Here is a 14320-nt window from a genome sequence, read left to right as displayed (position 1 = left end):
TCATCTTCATCTTTACATAATTCTAAAATTTTTAATTCTGCCTGTAGTCAAGTTTTTTAAAAAAGTACATACTCAAATAATTTGACCACTTAAAAAAGAATATTATATACACTACCTTTCAAGTGAGGGCTGTGTACATGCATTCTTTGTAGATGTAGATTTATTGGAACAAATTCTAATGTTTTCTCTCCTTTGCTGCTGCTTGATTTGAAAGAGGACCCTAGGCAGAAAAAAAATTGAATGTTAGTAGTAAATGAATAATAAATGTGTGTGGCAGGTACATTGAAGAGAATGTTTGACATGGAAAAATATTATAAGGATTTCAGAAAGAAAAATATATCTTGTATAAGCTGCTTTTCTTTATAGAAATTCAATTTAAAAAATTCTCAGTTATTCTTATAATAATCCCATGAGGTAAAATAGGGAAATCTATTTCTTCCTGGTCTATCATGCTGAGATGTTAGAATGAGAGATAAAAACACTTTTAAAATTTTTTGGCTCTTCTATATCCATAACAACAGTGTATATTATTGTTTTCACCTAACATACATGAAATGCAATTCAGTTTGAATATATAAAAAAGTTATTGCTTTCATACCTGTTTCCTTGCTAAGTTCTGTCAGAATATCTTGGTACATATTCACCATTTGATCACAGTGAGTAAGGACATTTTTCCGTAGATTGTCCCAGTGTGGAGAAAGCTCGCCAAGTTCTTTTAACTCCTGGTTTCTGTTAAAAATATAAACGAGGAGAAAATATTTATTTTCATCTTGAGTCCACAGACAAGGAACACCTAATAAACATTGCCAAACTAATTAGAAATTGATTCACCATCCGTTTCCAGAAAGTTCTATGCACTCATTAGGGGAAAAAAAAATTCTCCCACATCAGTCATAACAATATCTTTCAGGGTATGTCTCCTGAGGCAAGAGAAACAAAAGCAAAATAAACCACTGGGACTACATCAAAATAAAAAACTTCTGCCCAGCAAAGGAAACCACCAAAAAACCTGAAATGCAACCTACAGAATGGGAGAAGGCATTTGCAAATGATGTATCCAGTGAAGGTCTGGTATCTTAAATGTATAAAGAATTTATACAGCTCAATATCAAAAAACCAAATAATCTAACTAAAAAATGGGCAGAAGAGGTGTATAGACATTTCTCCAAAGATGACATACAGATGGCTAACAGACACGTGAAAAGATGCTCGACATCAATCATCATCAGGGAAATGTAAATCAAACCACATGAGAATCACCTCACACCTGTCAGAATGACTTAAAAAGACAAAAAACAAGTGTTGGTGAGCCTGCAGAGAAAAAGGAGCCCTCCTGCACTGTTGGTGGAGATGCAAAGTGGTATAGCTACTGTGGAAAACAGCAGAGTCTCCTCAAAAAGTTAAAAATAGGGATGCCTGGGTGGCTCAGTGGATTAAGCCACTGCCTTCGGCTCAGGTCATGATCTCAGTGTCCTGGGATAGAGCCCCACATGGGGCTCTCTGCTCAGCAGGGAGCCTGTTTCCCTCTCTCTCTCTGCCTGCCTCTCTGCCTACTTGTGATCTCTCTCTTTGTCAAATAAAGTAAATAAAATCTTTAAAAAAAAAGTTAAAAATAGAACTACCCTATGATCTAATAATTGCACTACTGGATATTTATATAAAAAATACAGAAATACTAATACAGAAGGATATTTGCACCCCTATGTTTATTGCAGGGTTATTTACAATAGCCAAATTATAGAAGCAGCCCAAGTGTCCATCAATAGATGAATGGCTGGGGCACCTGGGTGGCTCAGTGGGTTAAGCCGCTGCCTTCGGCTCAGGTCATGATCTCAGGGTCCTGGGATCGAGTCCCGCATCGGGCTCTCTGCTCAGCAAGGAGCCTGCTTCCTTCTCTCTCTCTCTGCCTGCCTCTCAGTGTACTTGTAATTTCTCTCTGTCAAATAAATAAATAAAATCTTTAAAAAAAAAAAAAAAAAAAATAGATGAATGGCTAAAGAAGTGGTACATATGCAAATATATACATATATATAGAAATGGCATATTATTCAATCATAAAAATAATGAAATCTTGCCATTTCCAACAACATGAATGGATCTACAGAGTATGATGATAAGTGAAATAAACCAGTCAGAGAAAGATAAATACCATATAAATTTAAGAAAAAAAAAAGAGAGAGAGAGAGACAAACCAATAAACATACTCTTAACTTAGGAGAACAAACAGATGGTTACCAAAGGAGAGGTACGTGGAGGGCGAAATGGGTGAAATAGGTGAAGGGGATTAAGAGTACAATTATCCTGATGAGCACTGAGTAACATATGGAATTGCTGAATTATTATATTGTACACCTGAAGTTAATATAGCACTCTATGTCAACTACACTAGAATTAAAATAAAATTTAAAAAGTAATTTTAACACAAGGGAAAATATGAATAGCTTAGCTCACACAAACATTAAAGTTCTGTATGTTGAAGAGGTGAAAAAATACAAATTAATGAATATTCTCACTGATAAAAAATTCACAAAGATGATGACAAAAACTTGCCAAACACACACACACACGGGACAGTCAGTTAAAAAAGGAACATTAAAAGTTCAATAGAAAAACAGCTAAATGCTAGGCTTCAGTCATTGAAAATAAAATTACGTGGAAAAAAATAATGTGGGACGGGCTCTCTGATTATGTCTGAAAGAATAACAAGATATTCAAGTAACCCAGTTTATACATAACACAGCTATAAATTTTTTTAAAGATTTTATTTATTTATTTAACAGAGAGAGAGAGAGAGAGAGAGAGAACAAACAGGGTAGGTGGAGGGCAGAAGAGTGGAAGAAACAGGCAGCCCATAGTGCAGGAAGTCCGATACAGGCCTTGATCACAGAGATCATGGCCTGAACCGAAAGCAGATGCTTAACCAATTGAGCCACCCAGGCATCCTGCTGTAAAATTTTTTAAAGGCCCATAAATGGTATAATCAGGTATGATTTATTGGCCTCAGTTTCTCTCAAGAAGATAATTTAAGTAAATGCAGTATGCATATGGTTTGTCTTTTCTTTATCAAAAGGAAGAGCTAATCATGCCATTTAAGTTTTAATTATTACCTTTTATCTAATTCTCTACCCTTTAGCCAAGCTAATTCAAATAATCAGAATGCTTTTTTAAATTATAGTGATAAATGGTCTAATATGCTGCCTGGTTAGATCTCTTATTCATTTCTGTAACCTTTTACCAACAACATTTTCATGAGGCTAATTTAACTAGCAATAATGAACCTTTTTTGCTATTTTGGCTGTAAAACATGCTAAATATCAAGCTAATAAATTCAGAAGATGTAGAATCTTTAACATCCTGTTAAATGCAAGAATAATGGATGGTGTGCAAAAATGTGACTTGCCTTCAAATGTTTGTAGCTGCCTTTGTTTTGTTTCAAAGGGGATGCAGTATGGTACTGCTGCATCTTTTATCTGAGGTCTTTACAAATTTGTGAACATTAATCTCATTCTTAACTTTTTGACGGATTAGGGTCCATTACACAATATTCATGGGAAAAGATTAATTAATAGCCATTGAGGGTAAAGAAAGTTCATGACCCAAGTTGAGACAGGTGGGGGAGCCTGGAGAACTGGGGAATCCAGTTCTCTGTGTGCACTCAGATAGCAGAGTATTCAAATTCAGGACAAAACAACACTAACCAACAAAAACAAATTATTCCAAAAGCCTGAGATATCTAAGTCTAGAAGAATCTGGGCAATTAGGTCAGATGTGAGCAAGATAGCCATGTGTGATATGTCAACTTAATACATAAGGTTTCAGGCTTTACTTCCAATATACTATTATGATGAAAATATTAGTTAAGTATTCCTATTTAATACTAAGAGATGTACCGTGGGTCTACAATTTATGTTGTCTCTGAATCCTTATCAGAAAGAATAGTGAAAAGAGAGGTGGCAAGGGAGAGAAGGAAGGGTGATAGTGAAGCCATTGAACACATTGTAGGAAGCTGGGATGGGGTACATCTCCTTCCCTAACAGAAGCCCAGCAAAAGGAGTCCATAATCTGCTGTTTAAAATTTATTATACTCCTTCAATATGTCAAAGATTATATACTGAAATATACAGATGAAACCTGGTATTCACCGCTCATTTGTTCTAAATGATGGCACTGAACAGCTACACATTCCAATAGGGAAAAACAACCAACATAAGGTTTCTTTGCATTGAAGAAAACTCAAATCCAGGGGGACTATAGAATAAAGGTATAATAGACCAGAGCAGAGTAATGAAAAAGTTAGAAAACAAAATGGGACATAGTAAGAAAGTGGTTGTAAGTTTAAGAAAAATGAAAGACATTAATTACATCAATGCATTAAAATAGATTGAGTGTGGAGGGGGGCGTCTGAGTGGCTCCAGTTGGTTGAGCATCTGCCTTTGGCTCAGGTTATGATCCCAGGGTCCTGGGACCAAGCCCTGCATTGCGCTCCCCGCTTGGCGGGAAGCCTGCTTCTCTCTCTCCCTCTGTCCCTGCTTGTGTTCATCTCTCTCTGACAAATAAATAAATAAAATCTTAAAAAAAAAGAAACTGAGTGGGTACATTGGTGTCCCCAAATCGGGAAACTTTTCAGTTGGGAAGACAAGAGTTGTTTATACTATATTTTAATTTGTTACTCAGCGAATAAAGCTTTGACATTGAAGGACTTTGCTTTGTATCTCAAGTCAGATTCTCTAGAATGTAGACTGGGATCAAGCAGTCCGAGGTCAGCAAGGGGAAGGTAAGAGGGGATGTTATAGGACAAAGAGAAAGTAGACATCAAGTGGGAGGTTACCGAGTCAGGCAGAACTTCACAAGAAAACATGATTGGCTCCTTGGTCATGTTAACAGCTCCGGATAACTTATATGGAACTAAAGCACCTTAGAAAAGTTTATTAGATGGAAGGAGAAACATTTATATACCAATTCCTTCTATAGTATTTCATTGGTAAAGATTCATCGTATGGGACATTAAACCCTTGGCACTTCTAGTTGTCTCTTCTGAGTGGCTACTGAAGAAGAAATGTTCCAGTAGAGACAGAAGTGTCCTACATCTGGTCATAGGTACCAGAACCACTCTGGGTCTTTCCAGGGTAGATGTCACTGGGGGCATGTTAATATCTGGTCTTCACCCTGGGGGGAGGCCGAGACAGCTGGTGGTATTAGGACATAGGTGATAATGGTGGCAGTATCTGGAGCCCTCCATTGAGCAAGTAGGCAAAACCTGAGCAGAGTTTAAGGTTGAGCCAGTATAAAAAAGTACATCACCTGTGCCCATGACAGACAACCCCCTGGAGAACTTGGACTTCCATCATTTCTTGATATCCATGTAGCATATAAAACAGCATCCTCATATCTTCCCTAAAAGGGAGTTCAAGTATAATCCTTCAAAGTGATGACCAGATGCAATTCTCCCAAATGAGGTCATGAACCATGCTACAATATCTGATATTTCAATGATCTTAGGGTCCTTAGTTGATGTTCCTCACTCTCCTCTATCACTCATTCTCGATTTTCCTCAGATTCCTCTAGTACTTCAGCTGGTCTAGGTTGCTGCCTTATGAAGTGACCCAGACATTAATCGCAGTTGATTAGGTCCCTGGTTTCCCTGCTCTTATGGAATCCTAGTTGCTATAATTTCTCAGTCACCTCTGGGCATGGAGCACACCAAAGTACTAGACATATATCTCTTTGCTCAGATTATGAAGATACTGTACCTATCATGGTGATAGGTACAGTAACCCTTGCTATCTTTGCTAGTCTACCGTAGTGAAAAATGCATGATAACCAGATCACATGTGAACCAAACATAGCTTCCAGATGAGTAGGACTCTTTATGGGTTATGGACAGAATTACCCCACCCCATGCCTCAAGAATCAGGATTCTAACTGGCAAAGTCTAAGGTGGTAGGGAAAGGAAACACAAATCCACTAATGGGACATTGTGATTGATTGAAAAAAGGGCTCACCCCATTTCCCAGAGCTGTGTGTTCTACCTATAGTGGGCATAACATCTTCTATTGGCTGTTGGTTTAGCATAAAAACTTCATCCTGGAGGTCAGTACTCCAATCCTGAGGTTTTGTCCCCCTACAGTGGTGCCATAGCTGAAATTTTCATGATTAATATTATTCCACTATTGTATCAGGTTTGTGGCTTTTGGATGGTGGGACAAGCTCACTGTCACACCTCCTTTTATAGCAAGTGTCGTTTGGTAGGAACAATGTTATGTGGGACACTGTATCATCAGACCAGGCATTGTACAAGCAGACCAAGGTGAATCATCAGACCAAGGCATTGTCAGATGTGGCTGATGGCAGTGGCCCTGTGAGCAGGAAAGACAAGCACATATTCAGACTTTGTTTCACCTTCTTAGGACAAATTGCTGTCCTCTCCAAGTTCAAGGGGATCCAACTTAATTGGCCTACCACCAAATAGTTGATGGGTTTCCCCCAGGCATGGAATCCTCTAAGCATCCACTGTCAGTTATATATTAGTGGCTGGTTAAGGACCAGACAAAAAGTCTTAATGATATATGTATCATAAACAGAGTTCAAAAAAAGCACAAGTATTTTTGTGCCTCTATGATAAAGGTCTTTTTGTGTACATGTCTATATGTTTTATGTTACCGATTTCCCCTATTATTTGCCATTGTGCCAACAGATGTTAGAGGTGGAGTGACCATATGTGTCACTTTACACCTGTTCTTGCACCGTGATTATTCCAAAATATCCTGTTAAACTAGCCAAGTTATAGGACACAAGAATTAATAGAACTTTTTTGATATAGTTAAAAAAAAAACTACTACAAACTCACAGAATGTTGCAGTTGGAAGGAAGTTCAGAGAATAATTTGAAACCTCTTGTTTCACAGATGGAAGCATTTAAATTAAATAGCTTTTTAGTCTTGGAGTCACTAGAATACCAAGTCTTTTAGACTATAATCCCCATGTGCACTCTTTCCTCACCCCATGTAATTCCCCAGTGTAAAAACAAAGAAGCACACACACACACAAGCTAAACTAAAACACACAAAAAACGTAGTGCCTTGTTTCTGAAGGTACTTAATGAACATAAGCTGACGGAGTGGAGTTTGGAGCTAGTGGAGCTATTGACTTCTAGGACTACATTTGTAAGCTTTCTTGTACTTTTAAAGTTAACTTTGAACAAAAGATAAGTCATAATTCAATACTTCTACTTCTGAACCTTTTAGGTAGAATGGCACAGCTACTAGGTATGCCGTGCATAAAAACTGATATTCTCTAAAATATGTTCAAATACATACTGGTGTCCAGTATTATAAGACCCATAGAGAGAGCCCAGTCTCTGCATTTCTCCACCACATTTCTCTAGGGAGCAATCTTGGCATTGATGTTACAGTTAAATACACATCTTCACTAAGCCTTTGGTGTGAATGGTGAAAGAGATGAGCTGTGTAAATGCATTTTTAAACTACAGAAAAATATTTTTTAAAAATACTCCTTCCCTCTATAAAAATTCTCATTTATTTACAGTAACAACAGCTTCTGCTCTCAAAAGCTGTCTCCTTCAGTTGGAACTTTACAACAATAAGAGCAAAAACGTCTTTCTGAAAAATCCACTGCTCTCCTAACCACATAAGGTCTTTTTTGAATTCATTACTTTACTCTCACTAGAGCTCTACCTTTAAAACAAATCTTCTAGGAGACAGGCTAGGACTCTCTTAGAGTCCAAGAGGTAGACACAAAGATGTTGGAAAGAAAAGATCGAATATTCAAATATTAATAAGACTAGGCCTCTTACACATTAAAATTCTTTGGCACTTACTGCCATCCATTCCTTTTGCTTTGCTACCTATAAAAATAAAAGGTAAATCAGATAAAATAAATCTCAAAGGAGGCAGGTGTTTGCTAAGCCTTACTTGAGACATATCTTTTTTTTTTTTTAATTTTTTTTAAATTTTTTATAAACATATATTTTTATCCCCAGGGGTACAGGTCTGTGAATCACCAGGTTTACACACTTCACAGCACTCACCAAATCACATACCCTCCCCAATGTCCATAATCCCACCCCCTTCTCCCAAACCCCCTCCCCCCAGCAACCCTCAGTTTGTTTTGTGAGATTAAGAGTCACTTATGGTTTGTCTCCCTCCCAATCCCATCTTGTTTCATTTATTCTTCTTCTACCCACTTAAGCCTCCATGTTGCATCACCACTTCCTCATATCAGGGAGATCATATGATAGTTGTCTTTCTCTGCTTGACTTATTTCGCTAAGCATGATACGCTCTAGTTCCATCCATGTTGTCGCAAATGGCAAGATTTCATTTCTTTTGATGGCTGCATAGTATTCCATTGTGTATATATACCACATCTTCTTGATCCATGCATCTGTTGATGGACATCTAGGTTCTTTCCATAGTTTGGCTATTGTGGACATTGCTGCTATAAACATTCGGGTGCATGTGCCCCTTTGGATCATTACATTTGTATCTTTAGGGTAAATACCCAATAGTGCAATTGCTGGGTCATAGGGCAGTTCTATTTTCAACATTTTGAGGAACCTCCATGCTGTTTTCCAGAGTGGCTGCACCAGCTTGCATTCCCACCAACAGTGTAGGAGGGTTCCCCTTTCTCCGCATCCTCGCCAGCATCTGTCATTTCCTGACTTGTTGATTTTAGCCATTCTGACTGGTGTGAGGTGATATCTCATTGTGGTTTTGATTTGTATTTCCCTGATGCCGAGTGATATGGAGCACTTTTTCATGTGTCTGTTGGCCATCTGGATGTCTTCTTTGCAGAAATGTCTGTTCATGTCCTCTGCCCATTTCTTGTTTGGATTATTTGTTCTTTGGGTGTTGAGTTTGCTAAGTTCTTTATAGATTCTGGACACTAGTCCTTTATCTGATATGTCGTTTGCAAATATCTTCTCCCATTCTGTCAGTTGTCTTTTGATTTTGTTAACTATTTCCTTTGCTGTGCAAAAGCTTTTGATCTTGATGAAATCCCAGTAGTTCATTTTTTCCCTTGCTTCCCTTGCTTTTTGCGTTGTTCCTAGGAAGATGTTGCTGCGGCAGAGGTCGAAGAGGTTGCTGCCCGTGTTCTCCTCAAGAATTTTGATGGATTCCTTTCGTACATTGAGGTCCTTCATCCATTTTGAGTCTATTTTTCTGTGTGGTGTAAGGAAATGGTCCAATTTCATTTTTCTGCATGTGGCTGTCCAATTTTCCCAGCACCATTTATTGAAAAGGCTGTCTTTTTTCCATTGGACATTCTTTCCTGCTTTGTCGAAGATTAGTTGACCATAGAGTTGAGGGTCTATTTCTGGGCTCTCTATTCTGTTCCATTGATCTATGTGTCTGTTTTTGTGCCAGTACCATGCTGTCTTGATGATGACAGCTTTGTAATAGAGCCTGAAGTCCGGAATTGTGATGCCACCAACGTTGGCTTTCTTTTTCAATATCCCTTTGGCTATTCGAGGTCTTTTCTGGTTCCATATAAATTTTAGCATTATTTGTTCCATTTCTTTGAAAAAGATGGATGGTACTTTGATAGGAATTGCATTAAATGTGTAGATTGCTTTAGGTAGCATAGACATTTTCACAATATTTATTCTTCCAATCCAGGAGCATGGAACATTTTTCCATTTCTTTGTGTCTTCCTCAATTTCTTTCATGAGTACTTTATAGTTTTCTGAGTATAGATTCTGTATCTCTTTGGTTAGGTTTATTCCTAGGTATCTTATGGTTTTGGATGCAATTGTAAATGGGATTGACTCCTTAATATCTCTTTCTTCTGTCTTGCTGTCAGCAATCAGACAACAAAAGGAAATTAAAGGCATCCAAATCGGCAAAGAAGAAGTCAAATTATCACTCTTCGCAGATGATATGATACTATATGTGGAAAACCCAAAAGACTCCACTCCAAAACTGCTAGAACTTATACAGGAATTCAGTAAAGTGTCAGGATATAAAATCAATGCACAGAAATCAGTTGCATTTCTCTCTCTTTTTTTTTTTTTTTTAGAAATATCTTTATACTCTGGATTTTGGTATACCAATTGTAAAAGTATGATATTCTTGATACTTGATGATATATTCATGCTGATCTCTGGAAATAACCTTATAATGCACTTTTTGTCTACATGGCTTGTTTTGTCTTCCTTTGTTTAAATAGTTTAAAAATGCTTTTTCCTCTTTAGCGAAGAGGAAATGCTTTTCCTCTTTAGCAAAATTGCACTTTCTGGGGTCACTATGATCCTTTGAACCCTCCTTCCATAAAGGAGCACACTACTAAGTACATAATAACATGCTTGAAACACAAAACTTTTGACTAGCATAAAGAGAGAAATGAGATTAAAAACAAACAACTCTAGGAAGAATGAAGAAAAATAACTGAACACAAAATAAGTCCTCGGGAAACTGGAAGACATAGACAAACCTGCTTTAACATTTTTACGTATAATACTTAATAAAGCATTTGCAAGAACATTAAATAGATGAATAGTTTTTCAACTTTATTCCCTATACCCCCAGGGCTGCTGTGGCTAGAGGGACAGGGAAGGGTGTTGACAAAAGAGAAGTCAAGTACACGAACAGGCCTCAGGCCCTTTTCCTTACTCCAGTCAAACACCAACTCCAGTTAAAGTGTTTTAAATTAATACTGAAATTCCGGGCGCCTGGGTGGCTCAGTGGGTTAAGCCACTACCTTCAGCTCAGGTCATGATCTCAGGGTCCTGGGGTCGAGTCCCACATCAGGCTCTCTGCTCAGCAGGGGGCCTGCTTCCCTTCCTCTCTCTCTGCCTGCCTCTCTGCCTGCTTGTGATCTCTCTCTGTCAAATAAATAAATAAAATCTTTAAAAAAAAAAATACTGAAATTCCAATGCAGTTCTGTACGAAAACAAGTTTCTGCTGCTAAAAAAAAAAAAAAAAAGAAGAAGAAGAAAGAAAGAAAGAAAAGGAAAGAAAATTGGGTTTAAGATCACTAAAACAATGTAGTTTAAAAAGGAGAAAGTTGATCTTGTACTTAAAACAGTTTTAAAGCCTACTGATGATGTATTCAAGGAGGAATTCCAACGGGAATATTTGCTCTGAGCCTCTGAGTGTAGCAGACTTGTCTCATTCATTCATCTTTTTGTCCTACCACAGTTCTTAGTTTGGGGGAATTTTTCAAGATAGGCCTGTGGACTGACTGAATGAAAGGTTTGCTTGCAGATTTTTGTTTTTTTATTTTCCTGAAATTTGAGAGAAAGTCAGGATATAATCTAACCTAAAGTAGAATGTTGAGCTCTGCCCCAGATAAAATGAATAAATGCAATAGATAAATGAGACACTGTTGAGTCCTCTAACCTTGTATGATCTAGGTCCATAAATCTGGATTAGTCAAGTCTTCCTTAGGGATGGAGAAAGATTTGAAAGTGTATCTTCATATAGCACTTCTTACTGAGATGATTAATTTATGTGTCAACTTGGCTGGAACACAAGGTATCCAAATATTCAATTAAATGCTATGGTAGGTGTTTCTGGGTGAGATTAACATTTGAATTGGTATATTGAGTAAAGCCCTTGCCCTCACTAATTTGGGTGGCCCTCATCCAATCAGCTGAAGGTGAATAGAGCAAAATGCTGTCCCCTCTCTGAGTAAGAGAGAAGTCCTCTTGACAGACTGACTTTGAACTGGGATGCTAGCTTTTTATTGCCTTTACAATCAAATTGAAACACTTTTCCTGGGCTTCAAAATTACTGGTCTTTGGACTAGTACTATATCATAGATTCTCCTATGTCTCCAGCTTATGGACTTAATCATGAAGATGTTAGGACTTGTCAGCCACCGCAATTATGTGAGCCAGTTCCTTAATAAATAATAATAATGTAATAATAAATCTCTGTCTCTGTTTTTGTCTCTCTCTCTCTACACACACACACACACACACACACATACACACATGCACACACACACAGTATTAGTTCTGTTTCTCTGAAGAACACTCACTAATACACTACCTACACAGGGATTCCAAAACAAAAGCACAAAAGTGTATGTTCTTCTCTGTTTGGTGCCAAAAGTTGGGAAAAGGGGATGAGATGGAAAAATCTAGAACACAGTTCAATCTCTTTTATGGTCTTTTATCTCTCTCACCATATTTTATAGATATTCTTGGCTAATATTCAGCAAAAGAGGAAAAAAGAATGAAACTGGACCAGTTTCTTACATGATACACAAAAATAAACTCAAAATGGATTAAGTACCTACATGTAAGACATGAAACCATGAAAATCTTAGAAGAGAGCATAGGCAATAATTTCTCTGACATTGGCCACAGCAACATCCTTCTAGATTTCCTCAAAAGAAAAATAACTACAGAGATGCTTAGCTCATTTAAGGGACATGCCCAAGAAATCTCTGAGGCCAAAGCACCACATATGAACACCTAATTTTATTAAAATTGTGAACCCAGAATAATAAAATTTTAAAATCTGGGTGTGCAAACTTAACAATTCCTGAAATTATGAAAAGTAATCATGGTAATGAAGAGTACCTGAGAATAATAATTAATTCATTTACAAGAATGTAGTAAGACCTAATAGCCTGATACAAATTTATATACAATAGGCTATGGCTCAGTAAAAAGGCATTAAAACGTTATTTGAAATTGTTATTATCTAAGTAAATAGAAACACTTCCCTACAATGGGCTGCACAATATCATTCTGTAGAATAAAAAGAGCTCTACAACTTCACCAGAACCTTCTAGTAGTTATCATACTGACACTACATGTGGGTGCTCACAGATACAAAGTGTACTAGCCAAGCTGCTTTCATTCATTAGGCAAAATCAGACCTTAAATCAAACCCCAAAGAAATCATAACAGAAATTGACCATCAGGAAAAAAAATTAAATATTAAACAGTCAAACACTAGATGGCATAAATGACTGGTGGGTGGCTTCAATTTTATAAAGTGGTTGGGAGACAACATAAAACTGAGCAAAGTTCAACTAGATGTCAAGATTCACAATATTTTTCACAGTTATGTTCAACCAACAATTCAAGCTGTCTGTGCTTTAACCCATACAGGGATAAATATGGCATCCATAAATCATAGGCTTTTTAAAAAAAGTGCATTTAATAAAAAAATGATGATGTGGAAAATGCTGTAGTCTGTGAGTCACCCTTTCACTGAAAAATGACTGGCTAGTCTCAGTGGTCATTCCCTCTGATTTTCACTTGACATTAAACGAAGTGGCTATTGTATTGTACACTAAGGAAGGTTCCAAGTTATATGCAAAGACTAAACATCAGAACACAGTAACTACAGGATATAGTTGTAATCACAGAAGCAGTGTATCTGAAAAACAGCCAGATTCCATCATTTCACTTTGGTAACTGCATTGGAAAAGAAAAAAATGAGGGATAATAAGCATGTCTTACTCCACTTCCAAAAAACTATTTGTTGTTCCTGATACAGGTGAGTATGTTTACTTATTTCTAAGTAACATCATATTTACACTTTGAAGTCTATTTTAAAGTTATCAAACATGGATGACATCTTCTTTTCTTTTCTTTTTTTTTTTTTTTTTAAGTATCTTAAAGCTTGGTGCTCTGAGCTGATGTTTAAAGTGATGGCACATACGTGAAGTTTCTCTGAAATCCCCATTTATCAATTACACGCCTTTTCATTCTGAGTACCCATGAAAACTACTAACTGTACCTGAAAGTTCAACTAGCAAAACAAGAAAATGCGTTGGCACTCTCAGCACCTTCTTATTATTCCTGCCCATAATTTTAGAAATTGAAAACATTTTCCTTTCCAATTTCCATCCCTGGACCTGGAGTGCAGACATCACTCAGTTCAGTTTCACAAGTAGATGGCATTCAAGTGGCTGCAAAAAAAAACGCGTGGCAGTAGAGTTCTTCAGTGGACACCATAAAGCTTTCCAGGTAATCACAAATACTTCTGTATAGAACATATCTTTTCTTATGTTCAAAGCAATCCTTGGAGATCATTGTTCCAGAGTCGGACTGAGCACAATTATAAATTCAGTTGCATTGGCACTCACTAGCCACATAGCTATATCATCCTCCACAGTCCACTGTAGGACATTTCCATGATCATGGAAAGTTCTGCTGAACAACATTGCTCTAGACAAATGAGAAGACTGAAATGAGAAGTGATTTGTTCAATGCCATATTGCTAGTAAGTGGCAGAATCAAGACCTGTGTCCAGATTCTATGACTATAAATCTTGTTCTCTTTTTTATTAATTCCTGGGGAGTATGGCTTCTTCCTGAAGAGGATGACTGAAGTCTCTC

General features: G+C 37.3%; 1 protein-coding gene across 11 annotated transcripts in view; it reads right to left on the bottom strand.

Annotated features, from left to right (window-relative positions):
- The window catches only part of INPP4B (inositol polyphosphate-4-phosphatase type II B), an 834661-nt gene that overhangs the window by 164087 nt on the left and 656254 nt on the right, over positions 1-14320 (bottom strand). For all 11 annotated transcript variants that reach the window (XM_059168095.1, XM_059168068.1, XM_059168015.1 and 8 more), the window contains 2 exons: positions 599-729; positions 116-220 (listed from right to left, as the gene is read on the bottom strand). In XM_059168095.1, coding sequence (XP_059024078.1) covers positions 116-220; positions 599-729 — 236 coding nt within the window. The remainder of the gene's footprint in view (positions 1-115; positions 221-598; positions 730-14320) is intronic.

Source organism: Mustela lutreola, chromosome 1, assembly GCF_030435805.1.
Source record: "Mustela lutreola isolate mMusLut2 chromosome 1, mMusLut2.pri, whole genome shotgun sequence".
In the NCBI taxonomy this organism is placed as follows: domain Eukaryota; kingdom Metazoa; phylum Chordata; class Mammalia; order Carnivora; family Mustelidae; genus Mustela; species Mustela lutreola.
Note: the sequence above shows the minus strand (reverse complement) of the source record. Positions and strands in the feature narration are given on the sequence as shown.